This window comes from Argiope bruennichi, chromosome 8, assembly GCF_947563725.1.
Source record: "Argiope bruennichi chromosome 8, qqArgBrue1.1, whole genome shotgun sequence".
In the NCBI taxonomy this organism is placed as follows: Eukaryota; Metazoa; Arthropoda; class Arachnida; order Araneae; family Araneidae; genus Argiope; species Argiope bruennichi.
In genome coordinates this window covers 117,154,656-117,179,133 of record NC_079158.1, presented here as the reverse complement: position 1 = coordinate 117,179,133, position 24,478 = coordinate 117,154,656, and the positions used below count along the sequence as shown (strand labels likewise).

General features: G+C 27.0%; 1 protein-coding gene across 1 annotated transcript in view; it reads right to left on the bottom strand.

The window, feature by feature from the left end:
* Positions 1 to 2,073: 2,073 nt before the first annotated feature.
* Positions 2,074 to 24,478, bottom strand: part of LOC129980967 (importin-7-like) — a 34,510-nt gene continuing 12,105 nt past the window's right edge. The window contains exons 7-23 of the mRNA XM_056091511.1: positions 24,366 to 24,411; positions 24,178 to 24,277; positions 22,455 to 22,648; positions 21,107 to 21,196; positions 20,769 to 20,934; positions 19,152 to 19,312; positions 18,710 to 18,902; positions 17,648 to 17,773; positions 16,101 to 16,198; positions 14,868 to 14,960; positions 14,485 to 14,568; positions 12,853 to 12,989; positions 9,241 to 9,386; positions 7,379 to 7,438; positions 6,106 to 6,351; positions 5,817 to 5,933; positions 2,074 to 4,577 (exon numbers count right to left, since the gene is read on the bottom strand). Coding sequence (XP_055947486.1) covers positions 4,486 to 4,577; positions 5,817 to 5,933; positions 6,106 to 6,351; positions 7,379 to 7,438; positions 9,241 to 9,386; positions 12,853 to 12,989; positions 14,485 to 14,568; positions 14,868 to 14,960; positions 16,101 to 16,198; positions 17,648 to 17,773; positions 18,710 to 18,902; positions 19,152 to 19,312; positions 20,769 to 20,934; positions 21,107 to 21,196; positions 22,455 to 22,648; positions 24,178 to 24,277; positions 24,366 to 24,411 — 2,149 coding nt within the window. The 3' untranslated portion in view covers positions 2,074 to 4,485. The remainder of the gene's footprint in view (positions 4,578 to 5,816; positions 5,934 to 6,105; positions 6,352 to 7,378; positions 7,439 to 9,240; positions 9,387 to 12,852; positions 12,990 to 14,484; positions 14,569 to 14,867; positions 14,961 to 16,100; positions 16,199 to 17,647; positions 17,774 to 18,709; positions 18,903 to 19,151; positions 19,313 to 20,768; positions 20,935 to 21,106; positions 21,197 to 22,454; positions 22,649 to 24,177; positions 24,278 to 24,365; positions 24,412 to 24,478) is intronic.

Sequence of the window (24,478 nt, the reverse complement as noted above, 5' to 3'; positions counted from 1 at the left end):
AGCCAAACCCAATAAGGGACTGACCGTCTGTTGGTTTGTATTTTCAAAAACATGCAAACTGAATAACGGAATGACTTGAATATGTGGAATATGGTTTGGCATTTTGTGACTACAAGTATAGTTTTGTGTCAAATTTTTGTTTCAATATGAAAGGTAAAACGCATCTCGCAAATTCGATTTTTCAAAATTATTACCTCATGCCAGGAATTAATCACCAAAGATAGATCCAATAAGAATGCTAAATTCACGCAAGTTAATATTTCGCACCTATTGTACACGCCTATGTCCATGCAAGTCGTTCTCTAACATGGCAATTTTATTAGAAAGTATTGTCTGACAAAGGATTCTAAAACCCGCCGCGCTTTTGCGCTAGGACGGGCTTAATTCGTCAAAATAGGGGTGAGAGGAGTAGATGAAAGGAGGGAACGTTTACATTTAACAACAAAATAAACTGGGATTACTCGCAGACTGAATTAAAATAATACGGTCAGAAACGACACAATACTCAGATACAAGTGAAAAAAAAAAAAAAAAATACAATAGGGCGAAAATCAAGGTAAAAAAAATTCCGGAAATGCGCTCATTCTTCCGCGTCTCCCTCCTTAAATGAGATAAAATCTTCGAAAAGAATACTGAAACGAACAGTATGTGGTAAGTTTTGGAAAGACTACTCCCTCTGATTTTATAATGGCCTCTTCCCATTTCGTAAGGGGGGAAAAAAAAAAGCATTAAAATAATTTTGTATTAACTTACGATGAAAGCTAACCGTAATCATTATGATAATATATTCATATAACCTGGAAGATAATTTCAACGAAATTAAGTTTTCAAAATTTAGTTCAAACGAACGATATGCCTGGAGGTGCATCCAAGTTACTGTGATGCAAGTTCTTAATTTAAATACATTATTATTTACAAATATCGTGTTTATGGAGGTTAAAATATTTTACTGTTTAGAGTCCAAATTTTAAGTACTTTTCTCTCACTATTTACCAATGTGCTTTACATCTTGCACAATTTACAATTATATTAGCTTAAGTGTTAAACAATTTAATAACATCTGTCAGATTTATTTCTTGATTTTACATTTCATCCCATTTTTATAACAATACCATTCATATGTTCTAGCAAAACAAGACAGTAAGATAATTTCGCATTAACTTATAATGAAAACTAAGTTATCCATATGGTGATAAAAATTCCAAATGGAAAATGATTTCAAAGCAATCCATATGCTTATCTCAAGAAACTTAGATTTATAAAATTAGATACAAATTAAGATATATTTCAAGGTCGGAGACAAACGACTAAAATGAGAAATGGAATAAATGACTAGAAATGAAGACTATTTCAAATCTGCTACGATCTTTGTTCTAAATTCAAAGATAAGACAGGTTCTTATCACAAATTCTGTGTCCATAAAAACTATTAAAGATTTTATAACAAAAAGGATGCCCCCAGTACCCACTATCCCCATTATTTTCTAATATATTTCTAGATGGAATACTTTCCCTTTTCAAACAAATTTAAAATTATTCTAAGTTTCCTTATTTTAATTAGTTATGTTCCATGTTTTCTTTCATTAGCAACATTACCTTTTTAAATTATTATTAGGGGCATACACGCTACAGAATAGAAAACTCTTTATTTAATAAATGGACAAATTAGGTACTGTAAACTGTACTCTTACTGTAAATTGTTTTCTGTAAAACCTGCCTATTCAAATTTATACAATGAATTGTTCATAATGTAGAACATAGATGATCATTAAGAATTCCTCTATTATAAACATCCCATGCATAATATATTGTCCCCAAAATAAAATTGTACCCGAGCATCATATACTTTTCCATAGCATCCAAATTTAAAATACCCCCCCCCCTCCAGTATGTATAGAGTATGTGGTGCCAAAATTGTGCATTTCATTTTCTTACATAAGAAAATGGACACATACTTCCCAAGAAAGTCTGGTTAGCAAATAATTGCATATTTTAATAAAATATTCAAAAGTCATTTGCTATATTAATTGAGGGGGAAAAAAAAGTGAGAACATCTAACAAAATCACAAAACACTTCTTCTACTTGATACAAAAATATTTAATGCTAGCACTTATATTTTATTCTGTACAATATTATCACACCACATCAGCATGCATTGCTTCTGAAATAAGACACTATTGTTGACAAGGTCGCTACAAAGAAGAGTTGAAAGGAGGGGAAAAAAATAACAACACTTGGCTCTAGGAAATCAACTCAAATGGCATGATGAAACAGAAAAAGAGACATGAAATGGAAATATTTTTTTATAATTAGATAGACATTTTTAAACTATTGTCAGATATGCTTCATTATTTTGGACAGAAAAGAAAAAACATTCTCCCCCCATGCACATATAGACAAAATCATATCAATAAATCCTTTCAATGTTCCTAAGTTAAATTTTTCAAAACACAAAGCTTCCTTTATTATAAAAGGCAAAAATTTATGAAGATACCAATATTTAGTATAAAGTCTTTGCTGGATTAAAAGCAATTATTTTTTTTCCCCCTCAAAAGGAAAGCAATTATTGAGCTAACTTTCCTTTCTCACCCCTTTCCATGCATTAAGAATTTAGTTTCAAAATGATAAATAATTTGAAGTGTTTAGAGAACAGCAGAGGGGGATAAAAAAGAAAAAATAATAATGCTAAGAATTATAAATTCAAATAAAACAATTTCACTAAATTCTACATGCTGCCCAGTGAAGCTTTGCATTTAATAATAATTTGTTTATTTATCAACAAAAGTTCATTTTTAATTATACAAAGGATATTTAAGGATACAAAATCTCGTTTTTACATTCTTTACAAATTATGTTTAAAATCTTATCAGCATAGTTTAGGGAATCAACTGTTTTAAGTGTTTCATAAGTGACATAGATTCACTTAAAACCTCACTAACCAAGGATTAAACAACAAAACAAAAAAGCAACACATAGCTAAAAGTATTCAATCATGTCATACAGCTATTCTTCTTAGAAACAACAGACAAGTACAATGAACAAGTAATAAATAGTTAACAAAAACAAACTCAATATCTCCTCTCCCCAAAGCTACTGCAGGCTCAAAACTATATCAATGGGAAAACAAATACATAAGAGCAATAAATACAAAAAGTGTCTTAAAAATGCATAAAAACAGTATTATAATAAAAGGAAATCCATTCATGTTTATATAACAGAATATTTTCCATTCAACTCTTCAATTAAATCTCATCCCAAGTATTAAGCACATGTAATATTTATCATACAATGCTTCACATAATGATGCACATAAATAACTATATAAATCATCCTTTCCTTTCTTTTAAATCATTAAGGCACAAATATTAAGAGTAATGTTCTATCAGGTCATATGTATTTTAGAGCTACAAAAACATTTTCTGAAGAATTTTACAACATTAAATCTATGAAACGAATTAAAAAAAAAAAAAAAACTCTCAACATGTCTTTGACATGCTAATGGAGCTGTATTCTACCAGATTCAGCATCATATGCAAGCAATAAAGGTCAATGTAAAATATATATACATATATTATTGCTAGATTTAGAAGAGTTGAATAAAAAACAAAACTGAAAAGGAACACAGCTGGGGGAAATTGAGGTAATTTCTTTGAATTTACTTTTGAGAGAAAACTGATTTATCAAAACTCATGGAAGAAAAATGGCACAACAATTATTGCAGTCCCTCCCCTCTCTTTGGATTCTCAAGAAAGGCAGCTAGAACACTGGCAGAAATAAGTGAATTCATGCGCTCAAGACACAGGAATTATTTTCGTATTAAATTTATTGCGAGGTTTTAATTTGTACCTTTCTTCGTTATCACCGTTCCACTACAGTATTCCATAAAAAAATAAATCCAGTATCAATCTTGCTGTTTCTCCACAGCAAGATACGACTTCACTTCTCAGAAAAGTACACTATGGGAGACATGGCAAATGGCAACTTCTTTATTCGTTTAAAATAGTGATGTCCCCTGATAATATGATCTTCGAAAGGGAAATTACCAAAGATTGCACTTTCCTCAGATCATGGTGTTAGAACTTAAGAACCCAGCGGTTTTCTTCATACAAAACACATAGAGGAAGACTTGCATAAAATCTTCATATTAAATCCATTATGGTTCAAAGACAGAGAAGCCAACAGTAATCTTCTGTATAATAACCACTGTCTGGAATCAGCAAAATCTGTTTAGATTATTCACATTATTGCATTCAAATCTTGTTGAATCATATGCTCCAAGTCTGCATATGGGGAGAGGATAACTCTTCTTTTACGTCTGCACTATGTCCGTTGCAACACAGCAATTGCGGAACAAGAAAATGAGACACGAGTCAAGTGCAGCAAGGGAGGAGGGGAGCGATAATTTTTTTTTGCCCAAGTTCATTTTTCAATTTATTTACTTAATTTATACAATTGTTTAAATATAGATAGATTTGTGATTTGGCTTTACGAAAGAGGAGTGCCGCCAAAATTGAAAGAGGTAGGAACAGTCTGATTTTGGAAAACGTAGCCACCACTCTTTTCAATTCTCTTCGATTCTGAAAAAGAGAAAAACAATGATTAGGTATAACTTAAAAATGATAACATAAAAAAGCTTATACTTTTTAACGGAAAAATTGCTTATTTAAGAAATAGAAAATTTCATTTTCCAAATACTATGCAATTCCGAATGGTGCACACTGAATTGCTTACTAAAATTTTTCTATAAAATCACTATTTGAAATATTTATTGAAATCTATTGAATAATTAAATAAATTAAATGAGATGAACTTTTATATCAGGTACTATGGTGGTATCTTTTAAGCCAAATAACTAATTAAAAAAAATTAAATTTGCAATCCAGTTGTTCATAAATTGCTCTTTATTCTTGATTATTCGGATAGCTAAAATATAAATGCAAAAATTGCTTTCTTTAGAGACTCGGGGACAAATAAATTATTAGTATTATCGTTAAGTCTGTCTCAGATGAGGTCATATCAAGTTTCATCATTAAAATTTCCACTCCAGCACCAGCTCTGTTGCATTTCTAGTCTTAAAAAATTTACTCTCTATTCATTACTAGCCCAGGTGCCTAACCTTCAGTACATCCGACTTTGGTCCTTCATTCATCTGCTTTCCTCTCTATTCATTACTAGCCCAGGTGCCTAACCTTCAGTACATCCGACTTTGGTCCTTCATTCATCTGCTTTCCACATGACCCCTCTTAAAGCCCAACAGACCATATTTCAACCTTTTTCCTCCCAGTTCTAAGCATAGAGGAGAGATGGTAACAAATTACCCATTACTACCAAGAGTGCCAGGGGAGGAGAGTTCACTTTGTATCAATTGTTTCTCAACAAAGCTCATTGCTCATACATTCATAATTAATCATAAAGTGATTGAATACCAATCTTTACAACAATTTTGGCATATTTTTTACATTAGTAATGAAAAGTCGTAGGAGTTGTTAATTCATTCTTTAATATAAAATATTTCAAAGCAATTTTTTCAATAAAAATCAAATACATGCCACACTAAAATATTCTGATATTTTTTATAAATAAATTAATATTATTTATAAAAACTTTTTGTTTTTCAACTGAAAATTATTTAAAATTTTTTAATTACATAAGCTTTAAAACATATTTAATTTTAGGCTTTATTTAAGTATTATAAACAACAAATATTGATTTTAAAATTTAAATTCCTTTGAAAGATTAGATTTATCATAAATTAAAACATAAAGTCAAACATTATGTATAAATAAATATAATAAATAAATAAATAATAATAATACCTGCTGCTGCTTTCCTCTGGTCAGCAAGGACCAACACTTCTTCAAAAGCTCTTTGCTGTTCAGTAGTCAAGTGAGATGTCAGAATATTATACCAATTGGGATCAACAGTTTTTAACCCTATAAAGGAAGTAATAAACTCAGCGAAGAAAATTAAGAAATTACAAGTACCACAGAAGTAATTATTGAATATTTTATAATCTCAACTATTTCACAGCAACAATAAAGTACACTGCTCATGAAAAGTAGCAGGAAATGATCAGATAAGCAGCAGAAAAATAAATTTTCTTACCATTCATGACTTCCTTAAATATGACATATTCATCGATATTTGTTTCTTCATCATCTAAAGGGGTGGAATAACCTTCCAGTGCTGTCTCTTCTGCTTCCTCATATTCTTCATCATCTGTAGCTTCATCATCATCAACAATGTTTGAAGATGTGACAGGGAAGGGGGACTTCTTTTTGATTTCGCGAGATATTTTATTAAGTTCAGGAAAATCCTCATTCACATCATCTTCATCACTGCCAAGAACATCTATAGAAAAAAAGGAGTATGTTTTACAGAGAACTGAATATGTTAATGGATTTTTTCCTCTAACAATTATGTAATACCAATAACTAGCAAGATAATCTGCTTATACACAGAAGTCTTAATAAAAATACAATAGTGCACATAAGACAATTGAAAAAACAAAACTTAATACTAAAAACATACAAATAAACAGTATTTCAATGCACTGGCTTAAAAAGTCTATAAGAACCACATCTAAACAAAAAAATATATTACTTGGATAAACATAAACAAAAAGTGATAATAGCAAACACAAATCGATGTAGCATACACTAAGAAAACTGACTGCAAATACAATCTTACAAAAATGGCCTTTTGATTCCTTATTTAAATAAGCATAAAATCTACAGATATTTCTAATAAAACATTGCTGTTAAAATTGTTGTGTTGATTGTTTGATTTCATTTTTAAAGCAGTTTTAAACATCTCTAACATATTATAAATACACTGACCATGCAAATTATAGTGTTTATCCCAAGGTTGAACTAATTTCTCAATGAAAATACTTCTGAAGAGCTCTTTTTCTCAATCAGATGGTGATCTTTCCACAACATATTAGAAAAATGCAATTTTAGTATCTAATCAATCAACATCTGATCTTCTATCTGAAGGATTTATACACCCCTTAATATTACTTAGACTACAAAAAATAGTTGTGATAATGTGCATTTAAGATTTTGATTCACCATTATAAATCTTTATACAAAATTATAATTGCCTTGACTTAATATTTGGTAATTATTAAGATTTAAAAATTCCCAATTCTTAGAGATAAACTTTTGGATAAATTGCCCTTTATTAAAATCAGCAATAGAAATATGCAGATTATTTGCTATTAGGGATTTTAAATTCAAGGTACAAATAAATATAAATCAATGTACTTGAAATGAAAATGAAGAAAGCAATTTTCACTAGTTGCTGTTTACAAGGGTAATAAATCCCTTTTCACAAGTTATATAATTTTCAGAACTAACAGAAACATTCATTTCACCTGGATCAAAGTCTTCTTCTTCTTCACTTTCTGATTCACCTTCTTCCTCTTGTGCTTTATCTGGAATGTCCATTTAATTACTCTTAATACATAAAATAAAAAATGCTTAACTCTCTAACCAAGAATAATGGTAATAATAATAAATGAATATAAGAAGGAAATACGTGTTTACAAACATCATAAATATATATATAAAATAAGAATTGGTCTCAAAATCTTCTCAATTGAATACTAAACATTAATTGTGAATTTTTTATTCCCTTCTTTTAAATTGCAAAAGTGATAGTCTATTGTATGGAAACTTAGGCATTAAAACCTGATTCTTGAAAGTGATTAAAAAAAAATAGTATTAAAATATGACAGCCCTATAACTAATTTTCTGCACTGCTTGCATATATATATATATTGTGTGTGTGTGTGTATTTCCTACCACTTGGCTGACAATTATTTGCGTTGTTGAAAGTTAGCTTTAATTTTTTATGTACAGAAAAACTTTAAAAGTTTTGATTACATCTTTGTCAGGCCTTAAAAAAGACCTTTCTTGATAATATCTAAATAAAATTTTAGTTGTTTGAGAAACTATGTCTCATTTTGCAATTTGCAACTGCAAAGCCTATAAATAAATACCATAAAAATTCAAAAATGGGGTGCAAATACGGCTTACTTGTCATTCAGATATGAAGCCATTATTACACATAAAATAACCCTAATATAATGTTTTTGATAGGGCAAAAATTAACAATAACTGGAATTTAAAATATATTTTTCATTATATTGACCCTTATGGATTTAATCTTTAGTGTTCAAATTTTACTAAAATGCACTAGTCAAATTTTCCCTTATAAAAGGCAATACTATTAACTGTGTTAAGAGAAAAATTGTTTCAATATAAATTAGAAAGCCAATTTCTAAATTTCATTGTACTTGAAATAGCTATACCAAATTACACAAAATTTAAACTCAACGTTACACGCACATAATATATATATATATATATATATATATATATATATATATATATATATATGAACAAACATTAGAAAAATAATTTTTTAATTGCAAAAAATAGGTAATAAAGCACATTAAGTTAATCTGGTTACCTTCCCAAATATCAAGACTTTTCAGTTACTGTTTGTACATTAATATTTACAACAAATAATAATAAAGGGGTGGGGCTATTTTAATCAAACAGTATGTAATGAAAATAAATATGATCATCGATTGGATTCAGTAAAAAATCATTATGTATCTTTTACCCTCCTTAAAATAAAATGCATTTGTAAAATGTTATATATCACTTAAAGGAGAATTTAATGCTCTACAAGAGATTATAGTTTGATTTTAATAATCTTTGGGTATTTAAAGATCATTGAACTGCCATGTGTAAAAAATCAAGCATTTTTGACACTATTTATTTGATGCCTTAAGATTATCTAAGTTACTCATAAAGTTGCTATGAGAAGGAACAATCCTTCAAATGTATTATATGCTCTTAATTTTCAATCTTGAAAGGAGATTAAACTAATATCTTCATTAAATGACAAAGAGAATATTTTTAAAAATAAATCTTAAAAATAATAATGAATTATTACTCAACCCAATAGAAATATATTTTCTTAGACAAGAATGAAAATCTTTCAAAGATTTTTTTGCCTAAGAAGGTATTGCTATAACAATGTTGCATCAAAGGAGTTAATACCAATTACCTATTTGAGGTTTATTTAAAAGTATCTTATTTTAAAGTATACTAGAAATATGTACTATTAAATATATGTAAATAATTAGTTGAAAACTTCAACACTTTTTTGAAATAAACTATTCAATTTAAATCAGTAAATAAAAGAACTTAAAAATGTCCTCACATGCATAAGCCCTTTTGAGTCCATCAAATAATAGCAGCATGGATGGAACAATCTTCTGTACAACTTCATTATTCACTTTAGGCCTCAGTTGAGGAGTAGAAATAAGTGTACACAAACCCATCACACACATTTTTCTATCATGCAGACTGAAAAGAGAAAAAATAATTGTTATTCTTGCAAAGAAAATGTGCAGACATTTTCTCTTCAATAATACATAAAATTTACTCAGAGTGCAAAGAACAATGAGAGATAATGAGCAAAAATATTCTCATACAAAAAATAAAAAAATTCAATAGTCTTTTTGTCGAATAAATTTCACATTATTATTAAATCTTTGATTATTATTATAATCATTATAAAATTTGCTTTCAAACATAATATTGAAATATTAAATGTGTTTTTAAAAATGTTCCAAGAAATTTTTTTGAGAAAAGTGATTTAAAACATCTTATGATCTCAACACAAGATATATTTCCTTTATTTTACACCATAGTTTCTTGATTATGGAGCACTTACTCACTTGGCGTTAAGTAATAACAAATTGCATGCGGGTAAATTTCATTGCAGACATATACATGCAACGGACATAAATCTACTCACTTTTATATGAACCGCGCTCCAGTGACAGACTGCAAAAAACATAAAAATGTTCCCGCATACAATGTATTTAAGGACATGGAAATTTTCACAGCAAATAATTCAAACCTTTCCAATGCTTATAAACAAAAATCAGTTCACTATTTTAATTATCATGAAATAAAAACGTTTAATTTCTTATTTCTGGGATCACAACAAAATTTCGTTCGCCAAAGCTCATCTGAAAAAGGGTTACAAGTGAAGAAAAATTCTTGAGGAAGTTCTGCTTCTTATAATATTTATACCATGGCGCATTGTATCAATATTCCATTTTCAAATCATGCACATATAAAATGAATGTGTGTTAAAATTAACTGTGTTTAAAAAAATCCATGTTGAAACTGAATGCCTTAGTGACTTTATGTTTAAGCTTTATTACAGCTTATGATATTTTTTTTTTTTTAAATAAGGCATACTGTTCTTTCAAGGCTATCAACCTATATAAATGCTTATTTATTTATTTTGCATGTCTACACCCTATTCAATTCTCTATCAATTAATGAATTCAAACAAAATTTCCATGCAAATTCTTTAGATCATAGAGGGATTAAATAAACTGAAAAAAAAAAAGTTTCTATGCCCCCTAAGCAGGATAAAATGATTTATTTTTCCATTATAACTCCAGAACACATCATGGCACAAAATTTTTTTCTACATCCTCATAAATTTTTAAAAAAGTTTTTAATAATAGAAATACACTGATAATTAATTTTTCAAAGTTAGAAAACAGAATGTGTAACAATGTGTTTCCTTTTTATCTAAATATTATACTACTCTCATTATTTAATTGCATCTATTACTTGCATAGTTTTGTCAATGTGAAAATTATGTTATTGCTTTCAGACATTTTCATTTTTACTATGCAGAATAAGCACCTTTTAATATGCATGTACAATATCTTACTTTCAAACATCGTCTTTTAAAAGTATTGAGATTTTTAACTGTTTCATTTTTAAATTTTCACGTGCCTAGGTTCAATATTATGTATCTTTCTAAAGTGATTTTTTTTTTAGTGTGAACTTGCTATATTGTGATGTATAAAATTCAGCATATTGTAAATACCGTTTTATGCTTCCTTCAATTTTACCATCCACCTACTTAATTTTGCTAGCAACTATATGTAAAAAAATTAATATGTTATCTTTCTATTTATATGATCACCATTTCTTTTGATTGAGAGGTTAAAATAAAATAGGAATGTAAACACACTTTACATTTTCTTTTTAATATAATTAGCGATTTTTGTTTTTCTTATGAAATAAGAAGGAATAAGATCACAACTGGTTCATCAAATATATATATAATTTAAGTTTTTCAGCTTTTAATGCACTGTTATATACTACATCATACTGGTTCCAAAGCTATATCTTTTAAATGTATCAATGGACAATAAATTTTAACTTCACATTTTTTTTTTTTTTTTTTTTAGAAACAAATTTCACTAAAAATTCAAATTATCCACCCACCTAGTTAATTATTACTGTCATAGCATCAACTTTAATTTTAATTCCACTTACTTTTGTATGGATCTTAAAGAAAAGTCTTATCTCAAATGACATGCTATTTGACTTCATTGCCTTTAATTTCCAAAATATTTTGCTTTCACAATAACACTTAATAAAACTAAAAGAAAAATCTCTTGAAATTACTAGTATCAACTTAAAAACTCCACTCTTCCTATAGTCATGTTGCTTGTTCTAGAGTGGAAACTTCAAGAGATCAAACAAAAATAAAATACATCCAAATGTGGATGTATTCTTCAAATTTATTGTTTTGTATTTTCCTTTGTTAAAATGGTATATCTCTCGGGCTTAATTTCAGGGGATTTTTCGGGTCAGGAGGAATTGTTATTAGACTGCTTAGTCTTCACAGAAAAAATTCTTTTTTTTTGAATCCCTGCCTGAGGGTGACCCTTGAAAGTCTTCAGGCCGGATTCTTTTTTTAATTGGTTTAATTTTTGATTTTTTTTCCTATTTACTTGGTTTTTATTACTTTTGTCTAAATTCATCTGTATTTTAGAAGTAGCTGCATTTGCACTCTCTAAAAATGATGCTTTTCCTGTTCCTTTTTTGGTTTTAGTTTGAATAAGAAATATTTTTAGTTTTGGTTGCAAAATATTTCTAACTTTAGATTGGTTACTTATATATATATATTTTTTAAAAAAATTTGCCTCATCAGCGGTATTTTGTCTCTTCACGCAAAGTGTGGGAAAGTTAGTTTCAGCTGATTCAGCAGTTTAACAAGCTTCTCTTGAATTAATTAAGTAGAGACAGTGGGATTGGATCACGAAATAAGAGAATATTTTAGAATGAAGTTACTATGGGCTAAATTAAGATAAAATCTTAAAAATTGATTAAATTAAATTAGAGTTAAAATATCATTACATATATATCCAAAAGCTTTAAAATAGTAATTGTCATAAATAAAGGCAAAGATCATGGAATCTCTGAAAGAGTGCCCCTTTCTCTGAATAAACAAAGGAAGTCTAATGAATGACATTAATGCCAATGCAGCTATTTGGAAAATTGTCATTACTGTAATATCAAAGTATTTAAGAAACATTTGTAAATTAAATGTTTTGTAATTGTGAATTTCTCTAGCATAATGAATTGAATATTATCAGTTCATTTAAGAGATTGAAATTGAATGCCAACAATCTAACTTCAGGACCATGAGACATGACACAAGCTTGGAATAAAAAGACAAACTTCATAAAAATAGTTAAATGTCCCAAAATAAACAGCAAGAAATAAAATAAGCATGATTATATGAACAAAAAATAATAGAGCTATAAAAAATACTGAATTATTACATGGGGGAACATATATGGAAAATCACATAAATTTATATCTAAATAAACACAAAAACTAAAAAAATAAAAATAAAAACGATAACCTTAATTGCAGAAGTTTGAAATATTAACGATTTGTTTGGAAAATATATATAAAAATTTTTTTTTAATAAAATAAATCTTACCCAAGGAAGCAATCTGTATCATGCACCCACTGTGTGATGAAGTGTGATGTTATGGACTCTGTTGTATTAGGCATGTGAATTTTTTCTAATGTTTCTAATAGGAGATTTGGATTGTAGTACAAAGCTGCTATTACAACCTGCAAATTATAAATAAGTAAAACTAATAATTTTAATTTGTAACATTTTAGCAACTAATAGTTAATAAGAGATATAAAGACAACACAAATATTTAACCCCTTAACTGTTTTGCCCGGGTGCCATACATGCATCGATTGATCGAATTTTGATAGTTGTAAGCAAAAAAATAAATCATTCATAACGATTATAATTCAATATTCAAATTACTTTGAATACATAGATAAATCAAGTATTCAATGGATTTCCATTTGAGTCAAAATAAGAAAATATTCCCAAAATAGAAGGTGTCATCTTATTAGATAGTAAAGAAAATGAACCAGTTAAGTGGTTAATTCAATACAATGTCGGCTTCATTCTTACAAACATTACATATTTGCACACTAACTTAAAAAATAGAGCAACAAATGCAGAACTCTTTATATACATTTCTAACAGGAAATAATGTCACATACTGTTTTTGTGAATCAAAGCTGCTACCATAACAAAATAAAATTAGTTTTGGCATATGGTTTTTAATCATTGTGAAAGATTGAAAATTGTAGAAACTTTATAAATTGAAGTCTTGAAGTCACTATAGATATAGTAACAAAAACTTCAGATAAAATAATTTTTTTTAAATAGTTGAACTAAATATAAACATCACAAAATCAATAATAAGGATTTAAAAAAAAGTGATTACTTAGACACTGCATGATAATTGAATATGATTAATCATTTTAACAAAATTTCTAGACAATCAATTATTAATTTTTAAAACTATCTTTGAATAATAATTTACTATACCATCATTCAACTAAAATAGATAAATGGAATTTTTATGATCAAGAAGAGCAGAATTTGAATTTAAAGTTAATTTCCCTTTCTTTCTTTACAAAAACCTTTTATCTAATTTTTAATTATATTGTTGGACTTGTTTAAAATGTGCAACTCATTTCTTAACAGAATATTAGGTATATGTTTTGTCAATCATAAATTCTCATTTAGCTAGAACCTAAGATTGTTCTTGAAAGACTTAATTAAACCTGGATATAAAAAGCTAATAAATCTTAAAATAATAATCTTAATAAATAAGAGCAATTTTAAGTTAATATAATTTTTTGAAAAAAATCAAATGTCAATTTAAAAATTAAGTAATAATTAAATTTGACACAACATCAATTTATTAATAATTTCAATATATAACAATTTTTCAATATTATAATTTATACATTTTTATATAAATATATTTTTATGCATCATTAAACATACAGCTCTCAATATAATTTGAAAAGAATTAATTTAAAATCTAAATAATATTCGGTAAAATGAAACTTCTATAAATGAATCCATACACAAAAAAAGTTAAAAACAAATTGTTTGACTTATACAACCCTAAATAAGATATTTAAAATGATTATAAACATCTTTCAAACAAAATTCAGATATTCAGTTTCCTACAATTTAAATCATTATTTGATATATGTACATGTATCAGAATCAAAGTGAAAAGTTTACCTGTAAACACATGGTCCTAAGTTCTGATGTCTTTACTTCTCTTGTAAGCCTACCCAGTACCAATTCAACAAAAGAAGGAATGCACTGAAAAACAAGAAAATAGTCAATGTGAGGATTTAGTCTACAAAAAATTCACTTTTTTCACAAAAAAGTTTTTATTTTTATTAACTTTATTTTATTCATTTTGGACCTCTTGATTTCCAAGTGGACTGCTATTAAAATACACTAAGAATAATGCCAAGCTATAAAGCCAAGAGTGAAACTTGAAGTGAAAGTGTGTATGGTTGCTCTTAGTTAAGCTGTTTATTTTTTTTAAACATGATTTGGCAGCTGTGGAAATCAAGTTGTACCCTCATTTTATTAGACGAAAACATACTGAATACCTGATCAATCATTCCTTTACATTGTAAAATGACTACTTCAAGCAATTTGGCAGCATGGCATTCTGCGTCTTCTCCTGCTTCACCATTGAGCACCTGAAGAAAGAAGCCAAACATTATTAGCATTCAATTAAAATTATAGATAACTTTAAATGCTGTTTTTAAAACATAATAAAAAATTTGATTTATGTATGGTTTATTTACTTTAACCACTGGAGTCCTAGACACAATGCAAGAAATAATTAAAAATATAACACAATGTCACCATTATGTATTTGATTACATTATTACACTTTCATTTAAGTATACCTACTAAACTGCTTAGACCTACTACTACTGCCAGACTAAGATTCAAAACATTTAAATTTCTGTATACATATGCAATGAGCCATATCAATTAGACTAAACAAAAGAACCCTTAATAATTAAATTGTTTCCATTACGTATTAACATGACTGAGAAATTTGTTATTATTTTTCTAAACTTTAAACATTATAATGACACTGCAATTTGGTTTATATTTTATTAATACAGTGAATTACTTCAATGTCAGAATCCTGAAATTTTAATTTTTTTAAAATATAATTTTATCATATATTCTGCAGTCTTAACTGTCCTGCTATTCCAAATTGAGCACAATATCATCTATGCTGGCTGAATTGATGTGGGATAAATTGTAAATCAACTCTCTATAATTCTAAGGATGGTCAATGTCATATTCATGTAGCTTTCCATTCTAATTATCCTTCAAAAACTCTATATCATTAATTAATCAGAATTTTAAAATTATCAATCTATACCATGTATATGAAAATCAGGTCTAAAAACAGAACACACATAAAAGTTTAAAGTTTTTATTTTTAAATTCAATTTATACATCAGTATTTTAGTGTTTGAAAGGAAGTTTTGTTCAATAAATATCCAATTCCCTCACCAAAACAATTTTTTTTTGTGTGTATATAAGAACACGAGTCTTATGTTTAAGTAATTAACTAGACAAAACTAAAAGAACTGAATGTTGGATGATCAAAGCATTTTCTGGAAAAACTAAGTTATCTAAGATTTAATGAAATTTTTAAGTGCAGTCATTTTAGACAGATAAAATGGCAGTCATAATATATAAGATTTTGCAAAATTAATAATTTATTTACAAAATGTTCACAATAAAATCAAATAAATATCAACACTTAAAAATAAAGCATTCTACACGTTAACTTATAAAAGAATGTAACTTACTGCCTTGCACATATTGTAAATGGCTAGAAGGTGATTTTGATTGCTAACGAAGGCTTGTGTATCTACTCTGACAAAATTGTGAAGAGCAGGCATCATATCTGAAATTAATATGAATTCATGAAAAGTATTTCATACATTAAAAATAATTTTGAAGATAATTTTATTCATTTTTAAAACTAATATATTACTGATAATACAGTAATGCAAATAAAATACATATAAATCAAGATAAATGAATTGTCCTTTTTAAAAAGATTGTTTAATAAGCAGTATACAGAATAAGTACATTGTTAAAAGTGATGAAAGTCAAAGTTGGTCTTGTTTAAAAATGCCATCTCTATAACAGGGGAAAAAAAAAAAAAAAAATTGTGAAAATCAACATGGGATTTATTCTGTTAACTCTTTGAAGCGCACAAATATAAATTTTCTAAACTTTTAAAAATTATGTAATTAATTTATGTGATTAGGGTCGAAGGGAAGAGAAAATATCTTTAAAAAAATTTATACAGTGGACTGCACCACGAAGGGGGGGGGGGGGGTGTCACTGGAGTATCACCGCACACCTACGACATATTTTTTTGCAACTAATAAATACTTTTTAATTCATTTTGTAACATAATTATTCATTATTTATTAATGGAAATACTAAAATATACAATATTATGAATGAAAACTACTTATGCAATCTTACAACATGCAAAAAAAAAAAAAAAAAAAATTATAAAGGAAAAACAAATATTTTTAATAACAAGTAATCCTCAAATAAAGCTAATAATTGCAAGTTTTTTAAGTTCGCATTTAGACTTTAAATACAATACAAAAATTAAGAAAATTATACTATATTAGAAAATATATTTAACATCTCCAGAATATGGGTGCTTGCTAAAACAAGTATGCAACTGAGAAGTGAAAATTTCAACCATCCTATTTGTATAAACCTTACTCAAATGTAAATAAATCCTTCACCCACAAAACTCATGGCAAAACACCCATAAATTATCAACCACTTGACTAAGAGAGTCAGGGGAAGAAAAAGAGATCAGTTTCGCTAACGTGTTTCAAGTGGTAGAGAATCTTATGCCGTAGGCATGCGGTGGTATGTCTCTGAAACCACCTAAAAAAATATCAAGTATGAAGAACTTTTCTTTCGGGATTTGATTTGAAAAAAATGTGTATGCTGTAGAAAGCTTTCATACAACAAATTTATGAATGCATTTTGAATTTGTTTATTTTTTGCTTGATGAAGAAAAAAAATTAAATTGAAAATACCGAGAAAAAGCTTTAAAAATGATGCATTTTTTTGTACGTAAGAGGGACATTAACTAGAGTGCTGGCATTTACATGCAATTATTAAAGTAAGAACATTATTTTAGAGCCTTTGATTTTGATCAGAAACCACCGTATGTTTAGAAATAACATGCATAAACAAATAAATTTTTAGAAAGTGGTGGTTTCACTGTGAAACCACAACACATCAAAGGGTTAATAGGCACAACATTTTAAAACAAGAATATGCAAATATAAAGACATAGAAAAATTGAGCTTACCAGTAAAAAAGTCAAAACCATCTTTCAAAAATGTTTGATACATTAATTCAAAAACTTTCCACATATCAGGAGATATATTATTGGATGATAAACTATAGATTAGAGACATAGATTCTTCATAAAATTCTATAAAAGATAAATGAACAGAATTAACATTTTTTTTTTTTTTCAAATCATAAAATTAGAGAAATCATTTACATAACTGTTCAATTTTATTAAAATGCTATCATTTCGCTCATTTCTGCAAAAAATGGGACTTCTATAATAAAGTCAATCCATTAATAAATAACAAATATAGATGCAGACTATGCAAAAATGGAAAATGCAAATTATACAATTAAGTCAATACATTAATACATAACAAATACAGTTGTAAATTATGTATCTTATTAGGAAAATTATTCCTATGACCATAACAAAATAAAAAGTATTTCACACGTATACAAACTGCTAATAAAATTTGTATTTTGATCCTTCTAGGCATATTGGAAAAATACATTAAGACATTCTGATGTAATATTTAGATATGCACATTTCAAGTAAATATAGACCAACCTCTGCTAATAATAAAAATGTGCGTATTGTTGGCGATCTACAGACCATTTGATAACAAATTTCCAATTAGTAAAAAGAATTATTTTACCTTTAATACTGGCAATCTTAATGAAATAGAAATTTTCAAGCTGCCACTCACAATGCTTAATAAACCACTCAGCTAGTTACTCCAAATTAGCTCAGTTATCAAAAATAATTTTACTGATATTCTAATTCATATTCTGTTCATTAAGCATATTTTTAATTTCTTGCATATAATGTTAATACCATACAACTAGTTTGATAAGTGATATATATATAGTATTTGTTGTATTTATTACATCAAAAGTGTAAATTTTGCTTGTTATTGGTTTAGAATGAAGGTTTTAGTGAAAGTTTATTGACAAATTAAACTGTCACTTTCTTTATAAGTAACTAACAAGAAATTTTTTCACCCCAAGTAATAGTAAGCATATCATCTAGTATATAACAGCAATTGACAGAATCAAAAAGAAAACTTATACCAACCTATCACACTCTGTGTCAGAATAAGACCAATTACATTCAGGACAATGGGTTCTAGATGGGTCATAATTTCTTTGTGATCTTCCATAACTGAAAGTATAGTGTCCATAGTATTTAAAATGCCCATTGCTGTAATGGTCTTCTCATCAGAGCCATCATCTCCACTATTGTTAATCACTTGAGAAAAGGTTTGAGCCTGTGAAATAATCAGGGGATTAAATCAACAAATAAAAATTCATAATTTTCTTAGAAAACTGAATTTACATATTCAAACTAATGATTTGCATGTCTAATGATAATATGAAACTGCATAACATCTTTTATTTTAATTTATTAAATCTATATTAATAAAAACCATGATTTTAAAAAGAGAAATTCAGCAATTAGACAAACAATATTTCCACCAAGATAATTTATTAATATCAAAAAGAAAATAAATACTTACTAAATGTTGAGTCATTTCTACAGCTATAGGTAAAAGCTGCTGCGTGTAAGTGCAAACTATTTTCTGCATGACATTAGTCAAATCATCATTTTCGGTTTCTCGTAAAATATTCAACAGTTCTAATGCTATAGGTTTGATATGAGGTTCAAGATGCTTTTCAGCTATAAAAAATAAATAATGTACAATTATAATTTAAATTCTAAGTTTATACAATTTACATATATTCTCTAAATTTTAAAGTAATAATGTATACACAAAAAGTATTTCTTGTCAAAAACAGTAAAAAATTTTTGGCCATTATGATTAATTTAATAAATAAAATGTATTTACGATAATATTGACACTGTTTTTAGATAAAAGAAGCATTTTCTTTCTCTATATAAATGCAAAAATTAAGCATAAAACACCATATAATAAAAGATACTTTTACTGATCCATGAAAAACTTTTAATAGCAAGAGCTAAAATTCTTTTACAGTAGAAAAGACAGAAGACCTTCCAAACACTTTTTCTAAACATACCTTAACTTATTGTATTATTTCACTTTCAAAACTTTTATTGACTACAGTTTTTCAAATAAAATTAAATCCGAAATTTCAGCAAGCATAAGCAGAAAGACTTAAAAAGTAATGATATAATACACACAATGCATTGAAAAAATTAAAATTACAAAAATACTTTTTTAAAAATCCAAACAGTTTAAGATATATTACTATATGCTTATATTATGAAATAAAAGCAAAATTTTACAATTCATGTCCAAAAAATAATACAAATGCTTAAATCATAAAGAAAAAAGAATAATAAGCAAGCAGTTCTGAAAACTAGTGTTTATATTAGCTAGTTTGTTAATAAATGAAAGCTCAGTGTTGACAAGACAATTGCTTTTCACAAAGCCCTTATAATAATACGTTTGAAACATCACTTTTTTGTTTGTTAGGGCTGTATTTGAAACTGTCTGAATTGTCAAATTTGAAAAAATAAATAAATGAATAAATAAAATGGGGAATTATAAAATTTAAGAAAGTTAGTAAGCCTCAGTAAAAATTCAGAAAAGCTGCATTCTGAAGTCCACAAAGCCCTTATAGTAATGTCCCCTCATACAACATTTGGCATATCTCAAAAAATTAAATGCTTTACAAAATAAAATACTAAATTCATTTAGGATGAAATACAAAATTCATCTATTATACCACAGTCAATATTTCTAAAATAGTTCAATTCAGCAAAATGGTGGAAGCAAAGGATATTCCAAAATATCAGATTTCAGCAGATATGCGATTTCAAATAAAAGTGAATGCATTAATAAATTAAAATTTTAATTGTATATCAAAATTTGAGGCTTATAAACACACACACATAAACATGATACAACGAATAGTTTTATCCTGCCAGTTTACCAATTGCATTTTTTTAAACATAATTGTAATTGTGAATGCACTTTATATAGGGAGGGAAAAAAAAACTGTAAAAGTATGAGAAAAAATTTTAACTGATACTGGCACAAACTCAAAAATAATAATTATAGTTTTTTATTTATTTTAAAATAATCACTTAATTAAAATTTATTAGTAAAAGACAGCAATTTATTCACATTGCCTTACTCATTGTCACCCACCTTTTTCTTGATTTGTGATGAGCATCTGCAATGCAACAGCTGCTTCTACTTTCACTGGCAGCTCCTTGTCATTTAAAAGTGCATTCTGTGTGAGTTGCAAAGCTGTAATGAGGTTCATCTCATTTTGGAAGCGCATTGAACAAAAATAATGCATTACCCAGCAAGCCTACAAGAAAGTGCAGAAAATCTTTAATGTCAATTGATTTCAAATATTTAAATATATATAGAGAGATAATTTTTTTAAAAAAATGTTTTCTAATTGATTGACTGAATAGAAGGAGTGAATAAGTGAGCATTTATAGAAACTAATTGCACATATCAATTATAAATGTACTTACTCTAGCTCTCATGAAACCATGTTCACTCTGGAAATGTGGAAATACATATGCTACTAATATGGATTCCATTTCATCTTTGTAAAGTTTTCGCTACAGGTAGAAAAGAAATCAGTGTTACTCATTACATTTACACTCAACTTATGCATATGATTCATATAACAGAACTTCACTGAGATCAGAATTACTAATTTTAGTTGCTAATCAATGTAATGCATCATGATGCCTGAATAAAAAATTGAATTTTTTAAGCCTAAAATAAATATGTAATCCAATATTGCCAGAAAGACCCAAAGGAATTTAAGGCTTGATACTTTTTTTTTTTTTTTTTTTTGTCAATTGTATAAATACAGCTTTAGAAGAGCATAAAAATACTGTTGTTGATTGAATATATTACTGGCTTAAACAATAAAGAATTTCCATCAAAAAGAAAAAAAGTTAAAATTACTAGTAGAAAAATACTTACCATTACAATTTTTATTAATGTTCTTACAAAACTGATTACACATTGATTTTACACAAATAACACTTTCATAAACATGAAAATTCTAGATTTTTTTTAAAGTGAAAATATTTGACAATAATTGCAAATCCTGACATATGTGGAAGGATAGTTTTTTAATGCTTTCCTTTTGTCTCTTATCTCTTTTTATTCTATTTTGGTACATTTAATTTAAAGAACTAAAAGATTTAATTATAAAATATTTAAAAACCTCAATCATTTATTTTATCAAATAACTAATGCATACTCATAAAAAGATTAACCTATTATAGTCTACATTAATTCAAAGCATATATTTGATTCAAAGTTTTTTTTAAGTTATCTTAAAAAAGCATAGATGAAGATAACAGCAAATTGAAGTTTCTTTATTAAAGGTAGAAAAAAAAATACTTAAGGAGAAATAATTGGAAAGTTGATAAAAAATTTTATAGAAAACTTTTATAGAAAAACATTATAAGTTTTTAAAATGTAGTAAAATGCTGAAAATAAAAGTTACTTTCAAAATATATGCAATATCTCAAAATAAATAAATGGAGAGAAATAAAATTAAAAGTAAGGACACCTTGATTTCAATATCTGGTAAATGGATGATACATGCCAAATGGAAACTGTTTATCAGCTTGAAAATAGATACTGACTTGTTACACAAAGTGAAAAAGAAATAACAGAATGATCAGTTTCGCTATGAAAGTGAAATGTAACTGTTCTCGCATAGACAATGCTCATTAAAAGGTTAATTTCTCTAAATCTTTGAAATTTCCCTATAGAATTTTTTTTTTTTTAAATATTACCAAAAGGTTAAACCAACAAAAGACAAAAAAATTCTAATTTCTTTTTTCTATTCCTCACCTTTAATAATACATCTGCGACAGTGCCCACCATATGCAGAGCACCGTCTATCTGTCTTGGTGATGATGCTTGGTTTGTAAGAACTGTCATCACAAATTCCATCGATTTCTGTAGCATATCTTTTCTTTTCTTAGCAATTGAATGCAATAGAGTTTGCGCTGCTGTCACAGGAGATATGAAATCTTCAAATACATCTGCATAAAAAAAAAGTATAAAAGTTATAGAACTTCAAATACTACTGTGTAATATAATAAAAAATAATAAAATAAATAAATGAAGGATATATTTAACAGAAAAAAGGTACATCCTCAAAGGTCCTATTCATTAAATAAAAAAAAAATTGCTATTAATCTAAAAAATAATAAAGCAGATAAATACAGTAATTTAATTAGTATTGATATGCAATATAAGAACAATTATCTTCCATTATTGCTAGCCACTGTTAACAATATCTTCATTTTACTGTTAAACAATATATGCAAAATACATTTTATAACTTTTTAAAACAAATTAATTAAAGATTAAGATATCTTCCTAGCTAACTTTGAAATTTGCACTCAAATAAAAGAAAACATTTGGTCTCAATATTGTAACTGTTTCAGAGCAAAAGAAAAATAATTGAACAAAATGGAAAAACAAAATATTTATAAACACTTTAAGCACTGAATTTTTTTTTTTTTAATTTTAACCATCAAAAAATTAAATTTTCTATTTATTTTTTCTCGTGTGTTACTGAGAAATTAACAACAGTAGGAAGAAATTGTATATAGAAGCGTTCAGCTACTAAATTTAATTCAGTACATTAAATAATTAATACATGATCATGTTATATTTTAAATATCAGTTCAGATAATTCAATACTAGATATTTTCTCAAAATATGCGTTGATTACTTATACAAAACGTTGCACTGCTTTCCTTAAAGAACTTATTTTATAATAGCTCTTTAATAATTCTGGCAAAATGCTAGGTATTATCAATAAAGAAAATAAAAATTAAATTTAAGCATTAATGATAGCAACTAAAAAAAGCAATTAATTTTAATAACTTTTGTCCCCATTATAAAAAAGATGGATTTGTTGCTTGAAATTCTAAGGTTAATGAAATTTGTTTTCTGTCTTGGTAATCCTCAATATTTATACTTTGTACATGAATGAATATGCACAAAACTTTCTGGATTGATTTTATTGAAAATACTTCTTATTACAAGGCATATATTCTTACTTTAAAGTAATTTAATCTGAATCTGTATTTTTTTTTTATTAAAGTTTATTTCATATTTCTCTCTTTCACTTTATACACCTTTATTTAATTATTTGTTTTATATTTGTAAAGATGGGATCTTGTTACTTTCATTCATTCCTCATGCAGTAGTTTTAAAGTTGTGCACATGTGATGTTTTCAATGACAACCCATTATTTTAATAATTTAACTCATTTCAATTTTATTATTTTCCTGTATAAAGGAAGTTGAGAAAATATTAAATTTCAAAATATTTATACCAAAGTTTGTACAAGAAAAGACAATTTTTTTTTAAAAATTACTACAGTTTAGCAGACTGATAAGAGTGCATTTTTAACAATCTATTTTTAATAAATATATCCCAAAAATGTTTTGTCATTTTACACATTTTTAATGTCTCATTTAAAACTTTAATCAAAATTTTAAAATTGTTATTAAAAAAATAGTATAAAATTAAACAAAATGCATTTTGTCCCACTTGCCAAATTTGAGTCTAATGTATTCATGTGGATCTGTAGTCCAAAGCTCTTCATCTTTGTCTGTACTGCACATGAGAGGAAATACAACATCTTGAACAATTGTCTGCAAAAGAAATCATATTTCAAATTATTGATATTAGGTTTATTGACAATTTACTGTTTATGATTCATTAAAAAAAATTGTATATTACCAGCATATGGGGTTTCAGCAGCTTCCATGAAAATGAATGAGATACTCTAAAATCAAACAATTTAAAAAACTATTACCAATCATCTTTGGAAAATTATATATAAAAACACATAA